Source organism: Theobroma cacao, chromosome 9, assembly GCF_053813885.1.
Source record: "Theobroma cacao isolate CCN51 chromosome 9, ASM5381388v1, whole genome shotgun sequence".
In the NCBI taxonomy this organism is placed as follows: domain Eukaryota; kingdom Viridiplantae; phylum Streptophyta; class Magnoliopsida; order Malvales; family Malvaceae; genus Theobroma; species Theobroma cacao.
This window is the reverse complement of record NC_142647.1, coordinates 6,865,152-6,892,045: the sequence shown is the minus strand read 5'-3', so window position 1 is coordinate 6,892,045 and position 26,894 is coordinate 6,865,152. Positions and strand designations below refer to the sequence as shown.

The 26,894-nt window shown below is 35.4% G+C and overlaps 2 protein-coding genes across 3 annotated transcripts; one reads left to right on the top strand and one right to left on the bottom strand.

Moving 5' to 3' along the window:
* The first annotated feature begins 26 nt into the window (after positions 1-26).
* On the top strand, positions 27-2,442 carry LOC18588755 (putative polygalacturonase At1g80170). The gene is made up of 8 exons (XM_018127101.2): positions 27-142; positions 233-370; positions 485-655; positions 907-1,114; positions 1,197-1,278; positions 1,745-1,853; positions 1,963-2,079; positions 2,183-2,442. Exons 1-8 carry the CDS (start codon positions 74-76, stop codon positions 2,411-2,413), a joined length of 1,125 nt encoding a protein of 374 aa, XP_017982590.2. The 5' UTR covers positions 27-73; the 3' UTR covers positions 2,414-2,442.
* An 855-nt stretch (positions 2,443-3,297) lies between these two features.
* Positions 3,298-26,894, bottom strand: EMB3142 (nuclear pore complex protein (DUF3414)). 2 transcript variants are annotated; one of them, XM_088810209.1, is made up of 45 exons: positions 26,614-26,894; positions 26,411-26,506; positions 25,828-25,902; positions 25,611-25,715; positions 25,396-25,506; positions 24,203-24,362; positions 22,082-22,167; positions 21,807-21,929; positions 21,466-21,693; positions 21,108-21,197; positions 20,146-20,301; positions 19,482-19,598; positions 19,180-19,386; positions 17,629-17,730; positions 17,311-17,454; positions 16,483-16,613; positions 16,287-16,406; positions 15,870-15,993; positions 14,965-15,162; positions 13,983-14,101; positions 13,746-13,896; positions 13,525-13,637; positions 13,354-13,435; positions 13,119-13,205; positions 12,927-13,004; positions 12,098-12,301; positions 11,450-11,542; positions 11,262-11,375; positions 10,989-11,159; positions 10,830-10,885; positions 10,677-10,749; positions 10,394-10,584; positions 10,183-10,309; positions 10,005-10,082; positions 9,276-9,440; positions 8,507-8,671; positions 8,289-8,426; positions 6,590-6,733; positions 6,151-6,273; positions 5,860-5,949; positions 5,613-5,750; positions 5,323-5,423; positions 4,954-5,073; positions 4,207-4,339; positions 3,298-3,582 (listed from the first exon to the last, which is right to left on the bottom strand). In XM_088810209.1, exons 1-45 carry the CDS (start codon positions 26,752-26,754, stop codon positions 3,499-3,501), a joined length of 5,652 nt encoding a protein of 1,883 aa, XP_088666335.1. In that variant the 5' UTR covers positions 26,755-26,894; the 3' UTR covers positions 3,298-3,498. The 2 variants fall into 2 exon arrangements, with proteins under 2 accessions (XP_088666335.1, XP_007013432.3); XM_007013370.3 differs by having other exon boundaries at positions 5,860-5,955; positions 26,614-26,892.

The window sequence follows — 26,894 nt, the reverse complement described above, 5'->3', positions numbered from 1 at the left end:
GCAGGATATCTTTGCCTGCATTATTTTAGTATTGTGGCTATTTTGTTCTAATATATTTTGCAATGCCGTCGGCATGAAATCAGAGCTTGTTGATGTCTTAGATTTTGGTGCTGTTGGTAATGGCAAAGCAGATAGTTCTGAGGTACATTTAATTCATTCTAATTCAATTTTTTGTGTTCTTTTTTATCCTTTTCCTTCAAGTGAAAGCCCAACAACATATTCAATCTTGCAGGCCTTTTTGAAGGCTTGGAATTTCGTATGTAGCAGAGAAACCGAAAGTGTTAGATTGATTGTTCCAGGAAAGCATACGTTTTTGTTGCATCCAGTCACTTTTAGCGGCCAATGCAAGGCCAGAGAGATCAAATTTCTGGTATGAGGAAAACCAGGGAACCCTGGAAGAATTTCTGGTATGGGAATTTCCTTTTTTTTTTCCGGTACAAGGCAACCTGTTTCTTATCATGGTTGTTCTTTCGATATTCAACAGATACATGGGACAATAGTGTCACCGGTTTCACCTAAAGCATGGGAGGGACTCGACCAGGGCAAATGGCTGACGTTTTACGGAGTTTCGGGGCTCAAAGTCAAAGGTACCGGCGAAATTAATGGACGGGGCTGGGGTTGGTGGAACCAATCATGCAGGAATCATCCAGGCCTGGTAGTATTAGCAACTACTTAAAATTGTCTGCTCTCCTCAAAGAGCTTTATAATTTTAATTTTCTTACATTATCTATATATCTTTTTGACCTTCAACTTCGCTAGGAAGGTTGCACTTCATTGGCACCAACAGTTAAGTATTTTCAATTTCCATGCGCCGCTTGATATCATTGAAGCAATGAAATGATTACCCTCCCGGATTTGTTCCTGAAATTCTTATTTTAATGCGTCTGGTGATTGCGTGAACTGCAGGCTATCACTTTCCAATCCTGTAAAACCAGCAGTCTCAGCGAGCTTCGAATAATAAACAGCTCCCAGACACATGTGCTAATAGAGGGGAGTGACCATTTCATCGTTAAGGATGTGATAATAACAGCTCCTGAAACCAGCCCAAATACAGATGGAATTCATATCAGTTCAGCTAGCAATATAGTTATTAGAAACAGTAGAATTGGAACTGGTATAGTTTTTCTTTCCATTTCCTTTCAGTAATTTATGTTAGATAAAGTTGAATACCCTTTCTGAGCTTGTGAATGAAACAGGTGATGATTGTGTTTCCATTGGAGATCACACTACTAATATAGACATCTCTCGTGTTAAGTGTGGACCTGGTCATGGAATAAGGTTAGGCTTTTTCTTTTTTTCACTTCTTTTTTATTCTACTACTAGAAAAGACATGAAAAAACATCTGCTTTTCTGCTCACCTATGCAAATAAAGGCTTTTTACTATTAAAAGAAAAGGTAGATTGACAAGTTCCTCCAAATTCACCCTGTAAAAGATTCCCGAATGACTTGCTTTCATGGTTATTTCTATGGAAGAACATGACAGTCTTTAATCAATGCCTTTCAATGCTAGGCTAAGCTTTCTTGTTTTTCTTCTTGCGATATGAGTGTTTGTCCTGGTTCCAACTTCCAAGCCACGTGCCTAGCTATCTACTGGCTTTAGCTCGTCCTCTCTTTCTAAAGCTTATGATCAATCTTTGCAGCTTTTCCTGTGGTCACGGGGACTTATGCAGGCAATGTAGTTTTAAAGCACTTGTGAGTACTGTCTACTGATATACACTTGTCTCTATCTCTTGGTTCGAGACAGCATTGGAAGCTTAGGGAGGGCAGGAAACTTTGTACAAGTGCAGAACATTCGTGTAAGTAGAGTTGCCTTCAAGGGAACTGCCAATGGAGCTCGAATCAAGACTTGGCAGGTGAAAGTTGCTTAACATGTCTTGCTATCCTTCCAAAGTTCATATTTGACTGCAATGTTGCCTCTTCTTTTCTCATTTTGTCCTTTTTTCTTTTCCTGACTAAATGAAGGTAGGGAGAGGTTATGTTCGAGGAGTAACATTTGAGAATCTATTCTTCAATTCGGTGAAAAACCCAATAATCATAGATCAAAATTACTGCAATGTCAGGGGTGCTTGCAAGGAATTGGTAATCCGAACAAGCCCTTGGTTTTTAGAATTGCATTGTGTTGAATAATTAAAAGTGGAAAACTAACCAAAAAGAACATTTTTTGTTACTTTGTTGGGTATAGCCAACAGGAGTTCACATAAGGGACGTGACTTACAGAAATCTATGGGGAACATCAAGCACCCATGTGGGCATTACTATGAACTGCAGCCAGTCAGTTTCATGCACTGGATTATTATTGCAATCCATATGGCTTAAGTCTGCCATGGCTGGGAAGAGGGTTATTTCTAGTTGCATTAATGCTCATGGTGCAGCTATCGGAGTTGTTCAACCTGCTCCCTGTTTCCAAGATTGATTATTGAAGCCAGTTTTTCCATTCAAAGAAACTTGAGAAGCTATTTTTTTTTTTGTTGTACATTCTGGTTTCAGGATGTTGTACACCTTACGTAATCTTAATGGCTTATCTTTCCTCTCATTACATTCACGTGATTCTAATCGTACAAATGAATTTTAAATTAAATACACATCTTAGTATTAGGGAGTGTTTCAACTTGTCTGCAAATGACGTAGAAAGTTTTTTTTTGTTTTTTTAAATGGAAGAATTGAGATTCGAATCTTAGTTTTTAAGTGAAAAGGTGCATGAGCCCAATGCTCCTTCAAACATTTATCGGGATGACGACAAATGAAATCACAAGACAAATATAAACCAATCATCAGCATTGCATTAGATTGGAATTGAAATACATTTGATCTGATGAAGTTACAACTACAGATTTGGTACATCGTAGGCTAGTAATGGATGGGACAAATTTTCCAAGAACCTCACTTTCCTTTCCACCCTACCAAACATTAAAGCATTTATGCCAGCGAGTAAGAAGATTGTTATGTTCCAACACTAGAGTACCTCATCCAACACTTCTGCTTAAATATATATATATATATATTTATTATAGGCTACATTCACAAATTGAATTATGCCAATTCATCTGGATGGGCAACATAAGCAGAGGGATGCATCTTGTGTTTGCAGGAAGTTCAAGGGTTACTGCACGCCCTTATAAATTTACGCAAACTCCACAAAGTAAATCCCATCAAAATTCCAAAAAAAACCAAGCAAACTAAATGGCAACTTGGGCTTAGGTAAAACAGGATTTGAGTAGAGGTCTCATATTCAAATTGTATTGCTCATAGAACCCTAATAAAAAGAGAAGTCGACGCAAAAAATTAGAAAATAATAAATTTTCTAACAATATTAAGCAACTAAATTTTTATTCATTGAACAAAATCTATGGATAATTACATTACATTTAATACATTCTAGATTACAGACATGACAGCAATTACAGGATTTCAGAAACCCCAAAAAAAAAAAAAAACACATTAATGCGCAAATATTTTTTAACATCAATATAAAAAAAATTCTCACTCCTTAAACCAACATCATAAAGCCAATTTTTGGATTACCATTTCTTTAAGCGAAGTCACTAATCTGCGGAAGACTTTAAGGTTGTGGCCTACTTTATCCTGGGAAGACAAGTACCAACAAAAAAAATATCAATATATATTCCAACAAAGAAAACTAAGGGCAGACTCAAAGCAGTTGACCATGGAACCAAGACATCCTTGCCTTGGAGAATTTCAAGGCCACAAATGTCAAGACCAAGTGTATTTTCAATTTATTTCTGATTTCCAGATAAGCTAAACCCAGCACAATTTTCGAGTTTGTTAAAAGCTTATACCAAACCCAAAATTGAGAGAATTAAAAAACACCATCATCATTCCAAACAACTAAAGCAACAAGCCTACTCTGCACAAGGGCTGAATAAGGGAATAAATCTATGACACAAGTCATAACTTCTTTAATGAATATTTTGTATGCAAAGAATTGACAGTTTGTCAGTAGCATACTTGGTATCGAATAAAAGTGATCTTTCATTTGTGATGCTGTTTTTTCAGAATTTCAACCACCACTAGAGTAGATAAACTAAAAACACATTGTACCATGTCTGATACTCTAATTCTCCCATGACTTGTTGATATTTTCTGATAAAAAACAGAGCTTGAGCTCCCAGGAGGACAATTGGGCATGATAGAGTTGGAATGATCATATCCCAAAAGGTCTAAACAGAGATCAGGGAAGCAGCATACCTCACTTAATAGCTCAAGTCGCTCTAAAAGTGGAATTAACTTTCCAGACAACAAAGAAATTTCTTGCCCTGAGTCAGGTTTGGCACCATATGTAATGGTTTTCATACTTCTGCTGGTATCAAATACACCAGAGCTGCCATAAAAGCCAGGAATTAAGAATAAGGTAACTTCATATACATACAACACAAATATTGGACAAGGATTTTAAAACAGAAAAAGCATAAAATTCAATCTACTTTATGTTTCACATTCTAATATCAGCTGGCCAATGAGGACAAATCACCCTAAAATCCAATTAAAATAAAAAGAGGGGGAATATGTGGGGGGCACGGGGCAAATGATTTACAGCTAAACCTTAATACATTCCAATCTAGATCACATTCATTTAAAAATATAATAGTATTTCCTAGAACCGCTTAGACCTTAAAGTCTCCACCCTATCCAATCTGCTCCTCTTATATCCAATAGTCTTAAACGTCTCATTTCTTATGGCTTATCAAACTAAGCATCAAAAGAAATAGCCCAAATAAATTTTCTGCTCATTAATTTTCAATGCCCAAACCATCAAACAAAAAAAAGATAAATTCAGAACTAGAGAACTAATCTACATGGGTTCATTAATCCCTGAAGGACCAGAAACATGTACACACACCAAGAATCAAGGAGTATCATAGTAACTAATTTCACCCATGAGCAATGCAACAAGTTAAGAATTATTTCAAAACCATAGGGCAAAAAATGAAGCACCTATCCTGAAAATGGATTAGGATGACATTCAACATGTGCTCCGCAAGAGGAAGTAATAAAGATATTAGCTGATCCCTATTACCAGCTACTTGGCACATTTCAACCATTGCTATATACCGCCTGTAAAACAGGAAAGCCATAGTGTTAAATATACAAGAATGCACCAACAATCCATCAATACCACAAATACATGAAGAGTGCAAACTGGGAAAAATTTTTCAAAACCATAATAGATATTTTATCTTCAATTGAGAGAAGTTTCTTTAATTTCAAACATTATATTAATAAAGTATGGCTACAAGAAAAACTTCTTGCATGTGTACTTTCAAATTAAACCAAACAGAAAAGCAATGCAACACTGAAACATACCTTTTCTGAATGTCATCCGAGGCTGAAACCAAATCTTGCCTAACACATAAATTGATAACTTCATCCACCTCCTGTCTTGATAGTTCATTTATGTCTTGAATCTGCAAACTCAAAAATGTAATTAGTGCACATGCCACACACAAACTTTTACCTCCAAGGAAAAAAAAAAGCAATACAAATGAAGAAAGGACAGATAAAAGGCAACGCAAACACAAAGAACAAATGACACCAGAAATGCAAAATCATAAAACATTATGATCTTTCACAATGTTTATACAATCCCATAATACCTTATTAAGCAGTATTGATTTTTCCTCAGATGCTCTTTCAAGAGAATTTGTCACAGCATTCAAAAGAGAACAAAGTAAATTAAGTGTTGGCTGCTGCGGGCCAGCAGGAGAATGATAGTCAGGAGAGTCGTCTGACACCTGTGACAAGTTGATAGATGATACCCATTTCTTTGTCTATCACCAAACCAAACGATATAAATAAATGGAAGAATGTGCAAGCCTCAACCTTTGATGTTTGAACACATACCTGCAGCCTAAGGGATTTCTTTGTGACCAAAAAGTATAGATAAGAACTCAGACTAAAACATAATCGAAAAGCATTGAGTTCTGACCTCCTCTGATTCTGACCATTCATTGGAAAGAAAAAAGTAAAAAGAAAGAAGAACAATACATGAGTGTGATAGCATAATTGAAAAGCATTCAGTTCTGACTAACTCAAATTCTGATCATTCAAAAAAAAAAAAAACAGATGAACAATAAATGAGTGTGAAAAAGCCGATAGCTTCTGCAGCAACATTCAGAAGAAACATTGCCACACCTTGGGAGATCGCACTGAGTGTGAAAAAGTAGCTGTCTCTGAATCACTAGAGAAAAGAATATGCATCATACTAAAAAGCCCTTGAACAAAACCATACTCGTCACTTTCTTCATAAGGCCAAACCTATAAATTAGAAAAAAAAAAAAAAAAAGAAATAAGCGTCTCCATGTAATCAAATCAAACTTCGTTTAATTTATACGAAAAAAGAAGACTACCTAACAATAAAGATAAAAAAGATAATCTACAACATTAAGAAGAGAACCACGGGAAAACCCCTTAAAAAGAAAATAGTCAAGTTTTTAATCTTTTACAACCATATTCTATTTCTCAAAGTGTCAAAGCACCAATCAAGTAGATGATGCCACTGCCTGATTGCAAGTATCAAGTCAATTTGGAGTCAGATAGTATTAAGCCAGAACACATCTTAAAAGGTTCTCACCTTGCTAAGTATACCAACAACAAGATTGATCTGCTCCATCATCAATTCATCAGCTCCAGAAACATCTTCCCGAAGAACTTGATCAAAGAGCAATTGATGTCCTTTCACAAAATCTATGACTTCACGGACAATTTTATTCTTAACCTATAAAATAAAATACATGGAAAAGGAGGAAATTTGCATCAGGCACAAAAATCAAAGAAGATGAAATGAGTTGAGGAAAGGCAGGAAAAGGACTGACATAGAACCTAAGAAACAATGCCCACTACTTCAAATTAAAAAAAATGGTGGCTTATTATGAATCACGTCAAAACAAGCTTGCTCGAGTATGGTTGAAAGAGAAGAAGATTGAGAAGTATATAAAAGAATGTAGTTTCTCCAATATTGAAAAAAAAAATAAAAGTATTTGATACTTCTACTTGTAAAGCCCAACTGAGTCTTCTCATCAAGAACTGGTTGGCTGAACCCATTGTCCCTCTGATTAGACATTAGTCAGTAGGTTCCAAACAGAATCAGGACTTTCAGGTAAGGATACCCACTGTAACGGCTTGCAATATGCCTATGTCAGCTAGATAAAAGCTAACATGACCTAAAGAATTAAAAGATGGCAACGAGACTCAAATTAAAACACAAGGATAACCAGATAAATACTTAGCAGCAGAATATGTTCTGGTCTGCCATATGTCTCAACTATTTGCTTTATGTTCTGGTGAATATAAATCATTCCAGAAGTCCAACAAGGGTAAGTCACAGAGAAGCTATCAGTCCAACTCAATCCAAACATTAAAGAAGCTTGAGCTCAAGTTTCAAGTTCAACTTGAGCTCTTAGTTTGCAACCAACTCAAGCTTGAGAACAACAACAATAACACCTATTATTACAAATGGTAATCATAAAAAAAACAGCAGCAACCAGCATGGCTCAGCAAAAGAGAAAAGTTGAAGCTTGATCTCATCTCTTAAGCTCAAGCTTTGAAATCAACTTGAGCATGCAATATGACTTTAATAAAACTAAAAATAACAACTTAATACAATAATGATGATGAAAACAATGGAAAGAACATTAAATGAGCTCAACATGTTTAATTAGTTTGGCACCAATTCCATCATCACGATTCAATATAGAAGCAAAATTATGGTTCTTGCCATCCATTTTAGTCAAACTATTAACTTTCAATCCTTAAAAACTATTTGTTACATCTGTAACCAAATGCACTTCTCTAACTTTAGGTTTTTGAAAGCAAAATGTGAATATCAAAAGTAACAACCAAATGGAGCCCCCAATAAATAGAATACCAAGCTTGAGCTCAGTTCATTTTTCAATTTGAACCATCTCAAAATTGTTAAGTAATTAGTGGGAAGATGCTATTGGTTATGGTTTGTAGCTATGTTGCTCAAACTTGGGTTGCACTGCCAAACATTAGCATGTTCAACTTTGCGAGTTTCAGCTTATATTTACAGAGGCATAGCCTCATACTCATATCTACTTAAAAGTCTCTGACATGAGTCAAACATGGGTATGTAAGGGAGAAAAAATAACGAGTCCAAGTAAGATAGGTTAGGAAGAGGTGGAACATTTTCTTGAGTTCTGCAGCTAAACCTGACTCAAAGCATAGATAGGAATTAATTTCTCTCTCTTCCTTCCATTACAAGCATGAAATGACCAGACTATCATAGGAAAAAAGTAAAAGAAACAACTGACCTCAAAAAACTCAGATGTATCAACCAACAATGTCAAAGAAAACACCAATCTCAACATAGGAGTCACGATCATCCGCTGTTTGTCAATGTCCACAGCCACATCTTTTCTTAGCTTTGTGTCAACCCTTCTCAAACTTCCCTGGTGGATAGTTTAATTTCAATCAAATCAGAAACATGGCAATACAAATAGGATAATGGGCACAAAGATTGCAATATCACCTGCAAGTTAACTGCCCTGCATGAAGCAATATGGTCCAAAGCACCCATGGAAAATAAAACCTGAGCCCCAGATTTCCCATATTTGTGACTAATTCTCAGAAGCAAAGCAAGTTCAGCTTCAAGAGTACAAGCACGTTGCAATGAGTCAAGTGAATGGCCACCATCCTGAATCAATTATACAGTTCTATAAGCAATGATATGTGCCAGATTCCATAAACAAAAGAGGGGTTCTAGAGGTATTAAATCTCCTATAATACTTTCTCTTAGGTTTTTCTTCCTTTTTTTCATTTTTATTGGGTTGGTGGGGAGGGTTCAGGAAGGGGAAGCATTAAGCAGTTGGAAGACAGTTTGAGGAGGTAGGGATAAATCTATATCACATACAAAAAGTTTTACACGTGCAAGTCAAACAATACCAGAAGAAAATGGGATGGAAGGCATTACAAAAGTTTGAAAATATTAATGACCCTAGCTCCAGGGAACATAACTGAGTAAACAGCCCGTGCTGAAGAAAAAGATAAAGAGGTTTTGGAGGTTTCAACGATTGATTATATTAATTATGGATGAAAAGCAGCATGGCAGCATGTCCAGTGCATTTTAGCCAGCTATTACAAAATGCATCTTTATTTCCAACTTCATCATCTATATAACCAGATTTCCCAAATTAGTATACATAATTCTAGAACAATAACATTTTGCTTGCTATTAAACATGATATAGTACAAATTTTCCTTGATTCAGCAGCTAATATATGGAGGAAAGATAGACAAACCTGACACGAAAAGTTACGGATGCTCATTAAGCAAGACCTTAAAAACCCTCTACTTTGAAGTTGATTTAAAAAATATCTCTCATGATCAATACAAACTACTGCATCCAGAACATAAAGAGATATTGTCTTGCCAGGCTCACTGCCTTGAGTAGCATCCTTTATTACCTGCAGATTGAAATTGAACAGAATGAGAAAGAAAGCAGCATCAAAACTACAAAAAGTCTATCTTATGACGTACATCAACCACAATGGAACAACAATCTATACAGCAGTTAGAATATCTTGCACAAAATAAATTTAGACAGTCAAGCAAACTTTTCAAAATAAGAAGATTGACCAGAAAAAAGGAATTCTGATTGCCCCATAAAAGAAGCATAGTCTATGCAATACATTGAAAAATACATCACCAATTTTTCAGGTTCATTGCAGTTCAAAAACTGGAGAGATTTGTGGACAAGATTTAGTTGTATGTCTATATGAATTCACAGGATTGCACATAGATACATACAAGCATCTATAGTAGTCCAATCCAGTCAAACCTTACATGTCCAAACTCTGGAAGAAAACATCTATTTGACTGAAAATGCTAGATAAGAAAAACAATCTCAATTCCAGTTCCATATTGAAGAAAATATAGTCAAAAACTTCAAAGTTAACACCAATCTTTATACACGATACCAACTGAAGAAAAAAGGAGGTCGAAAGGGGCTGAGTGGAGAGTGCACCCACCAAATCCAAGATGGCTTGAGCCTCTTTCCTTAAGATGGAAAAGTTGGCACGAGCTAGTTCTGCCTGTTCTTTGTCAATCTGCAATGGATCAGTGGTAATGAAGCTTTTCTTCAATTAACATATAAAAATTGCAACATAGTCAAAAAATAACTCGAAAAGGTTTCAGAGAGTTACATGCCTTTCGGAGATCTAACTCTTCGCCATCTTGCTCATCAAGCAGCAACTGCTGAAGAACTGTTGTTGGCACATTAGGAGCAAGCATATGCTGACAATACTGGAAATAGCTCAGAAGCAACGCATACTGACTGAAGATTGGTACATATAAAAAGGTCAGATAACAAGTGAAAAAGTTTAACAAGCAAAGAAAAGCATTCTAGTTAGGACCATACCGCCTCCTCAAAGCCTCTGATGATTCATTTCTCAAAATTGCCATGATAAGCTTAAACAGTATTGAGTGACAAGCACCATTTGATAATTGTTTCACCATGATAATATCAAGACATGTAATACTATCTGAACTTAAACCAACAGGGCATAAGAATATATCATCTCGTAGTTTCGCCATGCATGTAAGAGCCACCTAGCAACATTTCATGCAAAAGGCAAGTTATCAAAAACCAATGCCATGAAATGGAAAGATAAGCAGTAAGTTGACGAGTGCAGCCAGGTTACCTGGCTCAATATAAATGCCATTTTCAATGAGCAGTCTGGAGAGGCAGAAGCACTAAGAGAGGCATCAAGAATCCTGACAATTACCAGAGATATAAGTGATAAAGCAACCCAAGAACAAGAAAGAAACATGCTAGTGATAATAGGGAAGCCTACTGATATAAAATTTCAGATCGATTTTCAAGCGATGAGATTCTTCTCGATACAGAAACCTGCCAGAGCATGTAGCACAGGTAAAGGGCATAAGAAAATTGAAAATTTTTTTTAAAGAAAAAAAATCAAGTTCGGACAAGCCCAATTAAAAAGTGGTTAGACCTCAACAATATGTGACCAGCCAGTTAACATATGAAGTTGGGCAGCCTGTTCCTCAAGGTTTTTGTTGTACCTCCATCCCCATCTCAACAACTGCTGAATTGTCTCTCTAACCTCATTCAGCTCAGCTTCACTGCCAAAGTTACTCAACTGAGGATAAACAGAGTTGAACTTCTGAAAAGAAAAGCCAGATCAACATCAGCCTTGTATATACAACACTACAGAAACAAAAACTATCATTCTCAGGCAATGTTTTTTAAAGAAAATGGAAATGACCTGCCAAAGTTTATCACGAAGTGAAGCAAGATCAATTAGACGATCTCCACGTTCAGAGTAGTAATAGATGCCACCCTTTCCAGTAGTTGTTGGATTTCCTAGTATGTCCTCTGCCTGTAAAGCAGAAATGAGCAAGTCCAGATGACAGGTAACAGTATGAGAGCTACTGTCTGTAGCTAGAACCTTACCATCAAATCATATTTCACATTAGAAATAATTTGAGAAAGCTTCGTAGTGGTGTCTGGTGATCTAAATTGGACAACTTCAAGCAACTCTAACACCTGAAATTGATCAAATACAAAGAGCCACAAATGAGACAGCAGATCCACTTCATTATCTTCATAAAGGCAAACAGCACTCTTAATACACACCAGAAAATACATTCAATGCAAATTATAACATTAGGACTATATAGCATGGAAACAATTGTCAAAAGGATTTGATGCACTAAAGAGAACTAAGGACCCCACCACTAATGAAAGAAGAAAAGGAACAATGCAACATGCCTCAGCAAGTAAGCATAAAACATATCTCAAACTTTCAAAAAGTTTTCAATATTCTTGTCCAAGTGGCTTACAACTGTCAATACAACCTAAAAACAAAAGCAGAAATAACAGGGAACCACCACTTTGCCTCAATACAGAAACTTGTACCTCAGAAAAAAATTGGCAAAGAGGAAAAAATACCTCGGTAGCAACAGCAGTGGAAAGAAAATTTAGAAATTGAAATTAAATTCACTTTCCAATAACCATCCACATACTTATTATTTGCAAATCAGCAACCATGTGATAAAATTGTTATTTCAAATTATAATAGATGTAACTAATTCATAATACCTTGGTCTTACTGATGGTTCTGGTGGCAGCATGTTCCTTGCTAATTTGAAGAATTAAGGACTGCGAAATAATGTCAGTGCCAGTTTCAACAACACCCTGGCCAAAAAGATGAGCTAGGATCCTCTGACAAGCCTCTCTATGATGGGGACTACTCACATAAGCCGCATGTAACTCAATAGCTAAAAGTTTCAATAGCCATGCTCTCTGCAGAAGACAAGGAGCAAGAAATCAGCATGAGTGAAAGTTCCACAAGATAGAACTTTACAACTTACAAGACGTTCTCAAAGAATAGAACTTAATTCTGAATTCCTTAGGCAGGAAGCATGCACCATGATGACAATTAATTTAAGTAAACTAAACCATGCAATTGGTTTTAGACTACATTTCTGTGCAGAGATCCATCACTGAGGTATCAAGACTTCACAAACAAGACAATAAAAAATTGATTAAATACTGAATCAAAAAGTTCTGGCGTAAGAGTAGGGTGCTTTAAGCAAAATAGATAAATGGAGAAAACTTATCCAGACTCGTTTGGAGTAAAACATAACATGGTTTTTACTGAAATGAGTAGAATCAACTATCAATGAAGTGTCAAGCTCAGTATAACTAGAAATGCAAATGAGAAGATAGCCAAATTTGAGGGAAGTTGCCAACCCAATTGTAATCCAGAAACAAAGCACCTTCAAATTTGCCTCTGATGTGTCTCACAACTAAAAAGAAATGGACACTGTTAAGTAAAGAACTATGTGAAGCAACCAACTTGGTTAAATGATGCAACAGCAAAAACTTAGAACTAAATAAAAAAGGAAAAAATTATTAAGAAAAAAACCTGATGCAGAGAACTGATGCGAAGTGCCTGGTTGTTGTTACGTTTAGGAAGTGGAGCAACACCAATAGTATCAAGATGCTGCCACAAAACAGTATCATAAGATTTTGTTCCTTCAAACAAAGCAAACCACATAACAAAAGAAAGAGACCAATTAAGATCATTAAATCCTTAAATCCTTAAATCATGCTATACCTTTACAAAGAAATGATACTTTTTGCTACTCAAAAGATCCATGGTAGGTCCACATGTTAATGGATCCAGACACAACTCGTAAAGAAGCTGCATACAGGGAACAATTGAAATTTTTCTAAGAAATAGTCCCACTCCAATAGAAACTTGGGAAACTATGAAAGAGAAAAGAAACGGATTTAAATGCTAGTAGCTTTCTTTTTAAGAAATCCAATAAGCAAGATAGAGTAGTTCTAACCTGAAACCCAAATTCATGAAGCAATGCATTTACATCTGGCTTTGAAAGGTTCTCCAAAATTTCAAGAATAACCTTCAAACAGCTGTATAATAATCATGTGTACTGTAAGAGGGTCGAAGCAAACATTGGCACAAATAAACATGAATATATTTGAATAACTAGCAACAAAACCTGTAATGGAATTTTGGCTGTAAAAGCGTCTGCTCAATAGAGGTGTCAAGGTCAAACTTAAGCAGTAGATGTGTAATATTTGGTGCAGGCCGACCAACATTATCGACCAGAAGCTGAAAGTAGAGAGAAATTACTGCAAAGTTCTAGACACTGCTCAAAGCATTTGAATTATTTGGAGGCCAAAACACACACACACACGCACACAACAAACTCAGATTAACCTGCATTATTAGAACCCCTGGATCATCACCACTGTTCTCTATAACCTGACATTCTTGTGATCGCAACTCAAGGCAGGCTGCATAGTCCTCGACCAATGAAGTTGCAGCATTGGATTTCAGCAGCAGCTGCACCAGCCCAACCATTCGAGAACTTCATCCAAGGTAATATTAGAAACCAAATCAGATTCCAGATAAACAGAAAGAAATATAAAACCAAAGTAGTCCAAAAGAGGCAACCTTAGAATGCTCATGATTTTGATAGAGCATTGCTGAATTTGTGGTAGAAAATCATATCTAACATACTCCAATAAAGCAACAATTTGATTATGATCTTGGGAGAGTATAACATCCAGAGGCTGCAAGGAAAACAAGCAAAAACTAAGATTCTTTTCCTCTCCTCGATCTAGTCATGCACATAAAAATTAAAACATGGAAGCTTTTATCAGGAATTATCTGTTGACATCATAAATCCAGTACATGCAACAAAAAATATACTACTTAGGGTTCGATGTTACCATACAAGTCATGGAACATAACTTGGCTGAGAATTAGCTGCATGCAACATGATCAGGGATGAAATATAAGTTCATCAGCCAAATTGAAATATATGCAAGACGGAGTTTACATTTACATGGACCTAGATATTCGCACAAGAAAAAATAGTCACATCATTTCATAATTATACTCTTCAAAAACTTCTCCATGCATGTTTTCTACAGGCTAGCACATGTTTGAATGTCTATGCAAATGTTTACTACAGGCAAGCGCACGTGAGAGAGAGAGAGAGTACAAAGACAACTGAAGCTCATGAACCAATAGCCCAAGATATGTTAAAAGCCAATCCTCATAGAAAAATATAAAAAAAAAATTACTTAAAACACCAGTATCAAATGTGGTAATCAGTCTTGTTAAAAATTTCCTTTAGCACACAGGCACCCTTGCATGCAGCAAAGCACCTCATTGTTTCCCAAACAAACTGTGAACATGACTATGGCTCATCAACAAATATACGGATTAAAAAGCCCGATTCAGATATTCATTTCAGACTAACTTGATTATCATCAGAAAACTTGCTTCGCATCCAAACTTCACTTAAAAAGTAAGAAAAGAAATTTCAGATCCCAACTTATTCTTTTGGCAATCACCAAGGTTGCTTCGAAGTTTATCATAGTCTATAGAGAAAAAATATAAAAAGATGCTGCACAGTTGAAACAATTACCTGGTATAGAGGACGCCAGAAATCAGCTAAAAGCATATCCTTTTCCAAAACAAGGATTATAATCTCCAATGAGAGCTGCACAACCTTCTCTAAAAGTGGTCCATATACTTGACTATTCCTTGCAGTAATGATTGAATTCACCCCTGGCAGAAGGATACTCATAACATTCCGGAAAACAGTTTTACCACTCATAAAATCCTGCCAAGAGAAACAGTCATTAATAAGAAAGCAAGATTGATGATGCAATTCTGAGTGAGCTATAAATTATTTAACATTAAGCAGGTGTAAAAAATCTGTTTTTTCATATTAAGAAAAAGGAGGGGAAATGTTGCAATATTTTAATGTAAGGAAAATATTTCTTAAAGTTCAGTGCAACTTATATTGTTAAAAACTTGGAACAAAAAATCTACATTAATATTCACGCCCATAGCATTTATCTTCGTATTTGTTCAAGATTCCGAGAGGCACAACGTTCAGCCGGAAACAAAACTTATTTACTCATGAAAGTTCTAACCAAGTCTCAAAAAGGCATAGGAAAAAACATTTTGACATCAAACTCAGAAAAAGCTCAAATTGTTGAACCACTACTTTAAATGCAGTTTGTTTCCAACATTGATGTTACAAGTACTACCCAAAGGATGGTGTCTTAGGGAGAAACAAAATTACAACAGAACAGAGTCAAAGCAATAATGAATAATTAGAATAATCTAGTTCTAAAGCATAATTTCCATGCAGAAAATTATTGCTTGACCACAAAGTAATTAACGGTTGCATTAGGTAATAAGAATGCAAGAAATTTATGCCAATGGATCAAAAACTGTGCATATTTAACATGCTTCAACTTGCTTCAAAAATGATTGTCCACCGTATAGGAAGTAAAAAACAAGCAAAACCATACAACATACTTTCAGCAACTCTAAGACAGGCATCTGCGTCTGAAGTGAAGGTGGTTGTGTTGCTGCTGAAAGTTGTGATTGATCAACAACACTATCAATATCCTCCTGTTGAATATCATACATGCTCAGAATCCTGCAAGATAGATTATAGGTAATGCAATTGTTAATGGTATAGTATGGTTATAAGGTTAATCAAACATAAATTACACATAAATAACAGTCTACACAAAAAAATATATATCAAGCTTCAGTGTAATCATAAATAACAACGTAATGCAGCTTGTAAAAGAAAGAAAAAAAGGAGAGCAAGTGTCAATTAAATAATCATAAATTTGAACAAAACAATAACTGGTATAATTCACCCTGCATAAAAGTACCAAAATCACTATAAAAGATTTCCAGATTAAAACTATAATATATACTTACATATGAAAATGTTGAAGACAAGCAACAACCAATTGCCATTTCTCACAAGGATCAGCATAGGCTCTTTGAGGGAATGGCCCAAACACATGATCATATACAAACCTGAAGATGCCAAAAAATCTGCAAGAAAGACACTCTACTCAGAATAACCACAGAAGGAAAAATGAAACTGAAATTGCAAAGGATCAATCCGTACCTACGCCCTCTATCGCTTACATCTTTTTCTTCAGCAATAAGAGCATTTAGCAGATTAAGGAAAGATATAGTCGAAGGATATTGTTCTCTTCTTGCTTCAATCTCATTCAACTCAAATTGCATATCATAAACCTGTCAACACAAAAGCCAACATGAACACTATATTTTTGAATAAGCACAACACACTTTTCTTTCCAAAAACTAATGGTCATTATCAAATTTATTTGCCTGCCTTCCTGTAAAAGAAAATGCAATCAATCCCCGTGTATAACAAGCAAGTTGCTTCTGGAAATTCTTTGCTTGGTTCACCCTCATTTTACACATAATCCATTAACAGTCTCAACAAATTTTTTATCTCCTTCACCAAAATGAGATTGCACAGTACAATCTCAGTTGGAGCTCATTTATCAAGTCCATCCAGTTTATTTAACACAGCTAATTTTCTCCATTTCAGATTCAACATCTAACGATTTCCCCAATATAGTCTTATATATCACCTGAAACACTCTAAAATAATAATAACAAGAAAATCATTAACAGATATTTGCTTAAAGAATCCTTCAGGTTGATAAGCTCCCAATTCTCAAACTTAGACTCCTCTGAATCAGCCTCTTCCTCCTAAAAGTCTGGTTTAAATCAGCAAGTTTCCCTTCTAATATTGATTTTGTCTGTAATATAGTAAATAAGTCGTAGATATCCATATCTGATGCAATTCATCAATAACCTAACCAATAAAAACAAAGCTTGAAAACCATATGGCAAGAGGTACCCAAAACTTACACCTTGACATCAACCATTAATAGATTTGATACTGAATAGAAAAATTAACCTGGGCTGCCATTGGCTGGCCACCAATCCCAATATGTGAGCCAACAACTACTGGTAGATCATATTGCTCAAGATAAGTCCAAATAGTATCTTTTAGGACTGGAGAGACACGCACAAAAGTAGCAATTGTGTTCCGCAAAGCACCCTGTGAAAGCATAAAACTAAATATTTAAAAGAAATTCTTGAAGACGTTAAGCTCATCAGAAGATTTTCATCTAGAAGACATAATGCCATCAATCACTTCAGAGTGAGACATTATAAAAGAGTTAAATTGGGAGAAGAAAAGACAAGGAATAGAGTGAGAGAGAGAACAATCAACCTTGAGATATGGTGGCACATTCTCATAACTAAGGAGCTTAAATAATGGTTCAATATCTGGAAACCAGTTCTTTCTTTCAATAGGATTTCCATTTTGCACAACCTGTAGCAGATGGCAAGTAAAGACTGAAAACCACGATTTCATCAACAGGAAGGACAAAGAAAAAGAGAATGTACAATTTAGTAAATAAAAAGACATAGATATCCAACCTAGAATAAGTAACCACAAACATGCATATGCTTTTACAATTATAAACATACATAGATTTATAGACATGCATACACAAACAGGGATATACATAGAAAAATAAAATATAAACCTCAAAACTTTGTGATTGTAGGCTACAAACAACTGAAAATGGAAAATACACAACAAACATAGGGATTAGATATTTATAATCCAAATTCACCAATATTAACATGAAAAAAGTTTGTAACTGACATAAGCAGCTTTTGCTTCCAGATATATTGATTCTCCTTGTTTCATAGTTTGATGAAGGAAGATGGAGATTATAAAAAATAAATAAATATGTGTAACATGAGCTCTGCACCTCCTTTTCCATACATCTTCCATAGAGAAGGTCTCGAAATCAAATCAAGGGAGAAACCATTTCTCATACATTTGAAGCTGCTAAAACAAAATTTGAATTGTATACTTTTCGCCTGCCAGTAACCAAAGAAATAAAATCCAACAAAGTTGCACATAGGACTGAATGATGTCTAAAGAGAATTCATGCAGCCAACCCCAAGAATTTGGATTGTATTTGTTTTGACATTTTCTCCATGAACATTGATCATTTGCAAAATCTTAAAAGAGACAAACAAGTGCAAATTTCCAAGACATGCAATTTAATGAATTTTCATGAAAAAAAGTATATACATATACTTATATATATATATATATATATATATATATATATATATATATATATACATACATATAGAGAGAGAGAGAGAGGAAGAAACCATAGGTCATGTAGAAAACTTTACCCCAAGAGCAACTCTGCTATTGGAAAATCATGTGTGGATGGAATCTTATTGAGATCAGATGCTTTTATTTCTCGATGCTCAAGTGTTTGCAAAAATATCCTAAAGAAGGTCCTTGAGATAAGTCGGAGAGAAGAGGGCAGAGGGAAGGAGGCTAGGAGAAGAAATGTTACAAAAGAAAGAAGATGAAAAGAATGGCAGCAACTAGAAGCATATAATAGAGGGAGCAACTGCCAACCAAATCTGAAATTTCACCACAAAAAAGGAACCAACAATCATTAATCAACATACTTATCACCATATGACATCTAAGGCAGTTAACAATGATGACAAAGACACATGAAAAAGGAGACATGCTACATTCAATAACTAAGGTCTCAAAATCATGAGCACCATGATGTGATGCCTAAAGTAGTTTACAATTTTGGAAAATCACAAGAAACAGGAAAGATCACCACATTCTTTGTAAACAACTAGAATAAAGCATTCTGTGAAAACATCAAATGTCCAGGGAAAAAAGGGATTTATAGTCATAAATATTGCTAAAACAAGAAAAGGTCAAAACCTTCTGAAGAACATTCAAATATGCAACAAGCGCTTTTGCATCCCCCTCCTGAAACTCAGGTAAAATGGCCCCAGCAGTTTGAAGAGACTGTTTAAACTTCTCATCATAAATTGAAAGGCAATCAAACAATGTACTCCACCCGATAGAGCGGAATGCTTGACCCTGGAGTAACTCATAAACCTTTGAAGCACCTTCTGGACTAGAAGCCTGCAAAGAACATCGAATCAAGAAAAACCATAGTGTCATAAACCGCAATAATATAACAAAGCTTGCTTTATAAAGCAAATAATACACTTGCATACCAGGGTACTCAGCATGTTTAAGAAAGCCACAAGAGTTTGAAAATTAGTGTGGTCCTCTCCAGCAAAATTCACAAATGTCCACAAGACATCATTGCCAGACAAGAGCTCTGGTTCCTTCTGAAAGATATAGCAAATGTCATTGTGGGCTAAAATAATCCACAAAATAAAACAAACACGTGAAGCAACATGTTAAAGGAGAAAGACTATTGCATGTGCAGAATCTGTTCCACAATAAATGAGATGTTAGGCAACATTTTCAGATTCTGATACGATGAATGTCTCAACTAACAACAACAGATCTTTTTGTTAAAAAAAAAAAAGAGAGCGTATTTTATATTTTGCACATCAACAGAATGACTCATTCTCATTATAGGGAGGTGCAGAACAGCGGTACAAAGGAAAGACAAAGTATATCCATTCATTAAATGGAAATGGCTTTTCTTATACAAGCAAAAGAAAGTAATAGCTTAATCTGATTAATAATTTTAAAATCAGATTTACCAAAAGAAATAACTCTCAATTGGTTAGTTTTTCAATAAAGAACAAAATTCTTTAACTTTCAGGTTTCTAAACATTACACTGGACTGTTAATGCCTCACCTAGTATACATACAAAGTTTTTTGTATTTGAATTCACTAGGTCATTCATAAACTGATGAACCAACCTGATAAATTTCACTCACAAACTCCAAGAGAGACACAAAAGGTAAAGGGACACCTTCAGCAGCTTGTTCACCTTGCAAGCTGCTATCATGCACAAAATCTCCTGCAGTGCGATATGTATTAAGGGTGATCATAGTCTTCTCCTTCGATTCTTTCACCTACGTCAAAGTGTTTCAATTCAAAGTTCAAGGTGACACCACTGAGAATAATATGAACTTTTCAATGTAAAATGAGAATACATCTAAGACAAATATATTGTAAAAGCCAAAGATGGCTTGAAACAAATGGGCTGTTTCCTAAATGCTCTACAGCAATTAATTATATGAGATGCTAAGTATTACACAATTTTCTCCACTTTGAATTTCCCAAAGTATCTCCTCAAATATATCACAAACGTCACAGAGTGATGGAGCTGTACGAATGGGCAGATAAGAATGAGGCAGATGACAAAACCCAAGGATTGGTGTTATATAAATTAGGTCCAAGGATACTCATATAAAAAGTGTACTGACGATTTATCATGCATGCATAAAAGTCAACATCATTAAATGAGTTAAGGATCATCACATCTGGCCTAGAACACATGACATAAGACAGGCAAATGTTTCTTATAGATATGACATTTTGCATACACACAGCTAACAGCAAAGCAACATGTTGCATGCCAATGAAGAAAATAAACCTCGGGCTACTAAACACAAACCTTGATAAAAAAAAATGGGTGCAAAACAATTGCATGTAAGTAAAAACAGAGTCATAAGCCCCCCCACCCCTGCCCTAAAGAGGAAGTACAAGGAAAAGAAAGGAATAAAGATGTCATGCTGACACAAATATTTAAATTAGCTTAATTTAATATCAAAAAGGACTGACAACAGAATCTATCAAATGTGCATTGTGCTCTGTACAAGTTTCTTTCAACATGTAAATTGTTAACAAAATTAGGACATTGAAGAACTCAACCAACCTTGTCTCTGGCAACTGGGTGAGATAGAAGGCAAGTAATTAACTTGTGCAGATAAGCATTATACATATACACCATATCCTCATCATCATTCTGCAAAAAGTTACAAACAACAAGGCCAACTGCCTTAAGAATATGCTATAAGCAACAAAACATAAAAGCATATCTCAACATCAATAAAAAGAAAAATCAATTGCGAGTAATGTCAAAACATCTTTCAGAAAGATCAGAACAATGAAAAAAAGGAAAATCAATATGACATTCCACCAAGTAAATGGGGGAGGGGGGGAGGGCTACTCCGAAACAATAAATGCAAGAACCAAGATATAGAGAAACATCTTTCTGAAAGAGCATTATCCACCTGGTATGCTGCACCTCGAAGAACTTTATCCAGCAAAAAGTGGAACACATTGTGTGCAAAAACTGATTCCAAGCACAAATTCATGTAACCCAATTCATTTGAAGAAGCAGTTGAAACTGTCTCACTAAGGCCAATCTCATCATGTATTAACATCAAATGTACAACCCAAGCAAGCCTTACACCACCAACAAAGCCCTCAACAATTGGATCATTTGCCACAGCCATCACCTAAAGTGTTCCAAGTGTTTCAGAACTGTTCAGTAATTCAAAGACTATCACCAGAATTTCAAGAAAAGTAAACTAGGTAAAAAACGAGAGAGAGAGATTGTTGTTCATCTTACAATTTCATGGAATTCCTTTCTAAAAGAAGCATCATGAGAGAGGATGGATGAGTTATCAGATACTGCACTTAGAGCATCTGATAGGAAAGCAATGATGAGAGAAAAAAGAAGACTATATGTAATCTGCACACAGGGATGAAAAACAAAAAAAAATAATAAGTGCAGGGAGCATACACAAAAGCTTATACATGTATCATCTGTCTGCATGTTGCTGTGACATGCCAAGACACATAAAAGGAAAATCTTTTGCACAGAATTACAACAAAAAGACATGCCTGATGTTTTAAGGTGTCATTGCTCTCACTAAGTTCAGCAGCACTATCTTTTAAAGCAGAAAAAACATCTTTAACATCTTTTGGACCTGCATAAAACATTGTTAAAGTATGACTATAATTAATCTTACTCCTTTTCTATCAAAAACAAGCGATATAGATGACCCCATAAACGGCCAAAAGTTTATCAAACAAACTCAAATCAGCTCCATAATCTGAACTATGACAGGAAAGAGGTCACTCAATGAAACATAGAACCTCATGCAACCATGGGAAACTTTTCTTACTTCATGCAGTGTAGTTTTAAAAGTGGCAACTCAACCTCTACATGAATTACGAGTGTTCAGAAACCTACAACATTTCTATTCAACATAGCTTAGTTTTTTCTACCATCACAGTTACAAATTAAGGCTTCAAACTTTAAGCAAGAACTTTGTGACAAGAAAGGATGCTTAACAGCAGAAGAGATAGGTATAGTCTTCTACAATGAGATCAAAGCGAATCTCAATGTTACTTCTACATTATACCATGCAAGAATATTCGTAAGTAAGAGATAGCTTATGTTGTCAATCTTCCCATTTCGAAAAACTTTAAATAACCACCCAAAAAGAAAAATGTATTGAAGAATCAAAGATTTTGGAGATACAACTGAAGCCTGAACGGAAGCCCACAATAGTAAGTGAATCAGAAGACTGAACTTAAAGAAACCTGAGTCAAAATGAGAATATGGTGGATGGGGCATAGCATTTTCTAATAATTAGTTCATTATCTCTATTCTCTATGTCATTAATAGCACGTCAAGCATAGCAAATAGGTTCATAGAGAACTTTTACTTTTGGTTTAGGTTGCCCATCACAGTTCCACTGAAAAAAAAAAAAACATAAGCCTAGCAGACATGATTCATGTCCAATTTTGGTAAATACATCATCATAGTAAATGTATTTAATCTCACAAACACCATGTTTAGCAACCACCATTGCATTACTTCATAGCTCAAAGTATCATAACATTTGAGAATTGAAGTTAAAAGATCCTGAAGTTCGGTTTCCTATACAAGAGAATATTAATGTCAGAACTCTCAAGAGTCAATATATATGACTTTCGGATCTTTTCAGAGAATGCTTCAACCACAACATTCAAATCCCTTGAAAAAACAGCACATATATCTAAATAACCTAGACCCTTCGCGATTTAAAGTTTCAAATCTTCAACCCAAGAACAATTGCATGTGGAAAAGGCCAACAGATACCCTCAAAAAAAACATCTCATATGAAAAGTTTCTAACAAAAAAGTTTTCTATTCAAGATCAGCAGACTTCAAATCCTTCAAAAAGAACCTCATATATCTTGATTGATACCTACTTCCATCTTGGAAGTGTTGCCCAATTCCTCCTATATTGTGCATTACCCATTTTGACAACAAATATTGCAAGATAGTGTAAACCCTAGACAATAAACTGCTGTTTGCATAAAATAGTAATATATGAGGAAATCAACTTCAACAAGAATTGGATACAAAACTTGTTAAGTCTAGATAGCTTAACCTTCTTACTAGTTTTTTCTCAGTTTTTGATAATTGAACCAGGCTAAATTTAATCATCAAAGCAATAAACCTCTATAAGGTAGATAAATCAACCACAATAAACCAACATTTCCCACTGTAGGAGATTTTATGGATCATGTTGCACCATTGCATGCTCTATTCAAAACCATATGCTCTGTAAGATCAATAAACATAAGATCCTTTCTACATCTTTGCTCCTCCACTCCCCTTGATGTGAATGCTATATCCAATCATATCTTCTCCTGATGGCATTTAGAGGTCCCCTCATTACATGCCGAAACACTATTTGATAATATTAGTTTTTTAGCCAACAAACTGGAATAATATTGCATTAAAAACTGAGAAATATGCTAAAATTTAATCAAATATGAGCTATGATGCTGAAATTCAGAAATCAGAAAAAAAAAATACCAAATGCACATTCTACCTTTCAATCAAATATGGGTTATTGCCATCTTTCACATTTTCAAATGCAGAATTGTCCACCTCTTTCATTAAAAAGAACTACATGATAGCTTTTCATCATAAAGGAAAGAAAAGCACAACATATTGTCTGCTTACTTGTCCGCACAACTAGAACAGAAAGGACCAGGCAATGTCCAATTATAAGACGTTCCCTACAGACCACAGCTCGCCGCTCAACAAGAGCACCTCTAGAATCAAGAAGATAGCGTTCAGAGAGAGGCCCACCTAAACCAGCTGATTCTTCCCGATTGAGTTCCTAAAGTGGAAAAGACATCAATTGCATTCAAAAGAACATACAGAAAAGATTAGAAGAAAGCTAACACATAAGGCCAAAAGGAAAGGCAAATTCTCATCCTAAAAATCAATTGCACAGGATCCTCCCTAAAGCAAAAACTAATGCATCTTGAAGAAATCACTGATGTTCTCGAAAATCCAATTTCATAACACAAAAGTTGATACTACTTGCTACTACTTCACAAATAAATCAAAATGTAACAAGAAATAGAAAGTAAAGGTTGGATTCAAGTTCAATTCTCTTCCTGAAATTAAAATTAAAGTTGATAGATCAACAATCAGGCTACTAATTCTTAATAAGATTAACTTCAACAATAAAGGCTAATCCATTCAAAACAATGTATTTAAAGTACATTAAACCAAACCAGTAGGTCACTTCATGTTTCTCCACAACTTGTTTACAAAGGACTCCACTTAGGAAACATTCCAATATAATGCAATTGGTGCACTACCATTTAAATGCTCACTGAAAAAAGTACATTAGATTCAGGGTAGAAAAGAGATCAGTCCATCAAGTCCACTAACAAACTAATCATATTCATGCTTATATCCATCAATGTGCATGCTCCATACAGTTTCACTGCTCTACCTCAAATAGTTAACAATTGGGGTTTAGCAGTTAAAACGAAAGAAAAAAACACATATTACAGATTGCCTATAAAGCTATATAATTCACAAATAAACCATGTATTTGCTAGACATAGATATTTTGTCAGTTGTTCCAATCTTATAAAAAAAATATTGCGATGAACTACTCAAATGAAGATCAGATCAAAAGTTGAACGATTCAGAAAAATAGTGATTTTTAGTTGACATCTAAACATTTGCATTCTAATGATTCATCAGTTCTCCCACAAGTAAACAAAATTTAACAATCAAAAAGAGTTTGAATGTGCCCATGACTCATAGAAGAACAAGTACAAGATTATTGCAAAACGATTGACCCCCTCTATAAACGCATAACATGAAACTAAACATTTTACACAGTTTCACACCTTTATTAGAGAAATCAATCGCTGTCTAAGTCCAGCACTGATTAGATCTTCCAGATACTTCTGAATATCAGCGACAAGATCAGCTTCCAGTCCCTGATCAAGCACAACAGCCTAAAAAAAGCAATTAACAGTTCTTTAGAACAAAAAAAAACTGTAAGAATAAAGCTGCAACCAAATGATGCAAGATGCTGAATGTGCATTAGAGAGGGAACTACCCTCAAAAGTGTATAGAGAGCCATTATTAGATCTCGTCTCTCAGTATACCAAAGTCCTGCAGCAAGGCGTAAAATCTCTAGTGGTCCCCGTCCCATTAAACCCCACTGGAAAAGGAAAATCATAAGAAAACATAAATACCAGAAAAAAACATTTGTGTATAAACATGGAAAAAACAGAAATTAAAAATTGACACAAGCAAACCGGACAGAAATTTACCTCTTGGTTGGCAGAAACCAGCAAACGAACACAATCGATTTCATTTAGATGGAGGTCGTCACTCAATTTTAATGCCTATAATCCAACATAGCACAAAATGTCAAAAAAGAAAGAACAAATATGTCCACGAGAAAGTGAATCAATAAAGTTAGGACTAAAGTCATACATATATGACCAAAGAAGACTAACATTGCAAATGATAAAGACAAAATAGCATAATCAAATTGGTTCTTGGTTCTAAGTTCTAACAATGGCGTCAAATTGTGGCCAAAATTATTCAGTAGTGAAGCAATTAGTAAAACTGAACCAAATGGGACCATATCAAGGTTGATAAACAGACTCATAAAAACAAACAAACACGAACGCTGCACATCCTAAGTCCCTCTCCATCCAGGTTAAACCATAATGACTTAGAAGTATTTCACCTACTTTTAGAGTCAATTTCTAATAAAATGTCAATAAAACACTAAATCAACACCTCATTTTCTTAGCCAAAAAAAAAAAGGAAAAAGAAAAAAAGAAAAAGCAATCAAAACATTTGCACAAAACAAAAGGCAAATTATCAAAGCGAAATTCAACTCACAATCTGGACATCTTGATCGTCAAGCGAAATTGGTGGAGAATCAGGAAGCCGAACTTCTCTAGACTGAACCTGCGCCCTGTCAGAGGGTTTCGGTGGCTACAAAACCGCAAAATGGTAAAAAGTTCATACATCAATAAACAATAGTAGCAACAAAAAGCATTTGCATAAACTGTTGAAGAAGCGAAGGGGAGAGAGAGAGATACCGGATAGGAGAGGAGAGATTGGAGAGAGGAAAGAGAGCTGCGAATGGCGTGAAGGAGCTCGACTCGCTGCGCCGGCGTCGGAGGGGAAGGGCCGAGGAGGGAGGATTCGATGGTGGAAAGAAGTTGCTTTGGCGATACCATACTTTCTAGTGAAACCCTAGGAGAGAGAGAGGGAGATCTTGGAAATGAGTAGCATAAAGAGCCAAAAAAATGAAAGGAAACAAAAAAAAAAAAAAAACTAGGCCGGAAATGGATGTAGGAGACCAAGGAGAAATAGTACG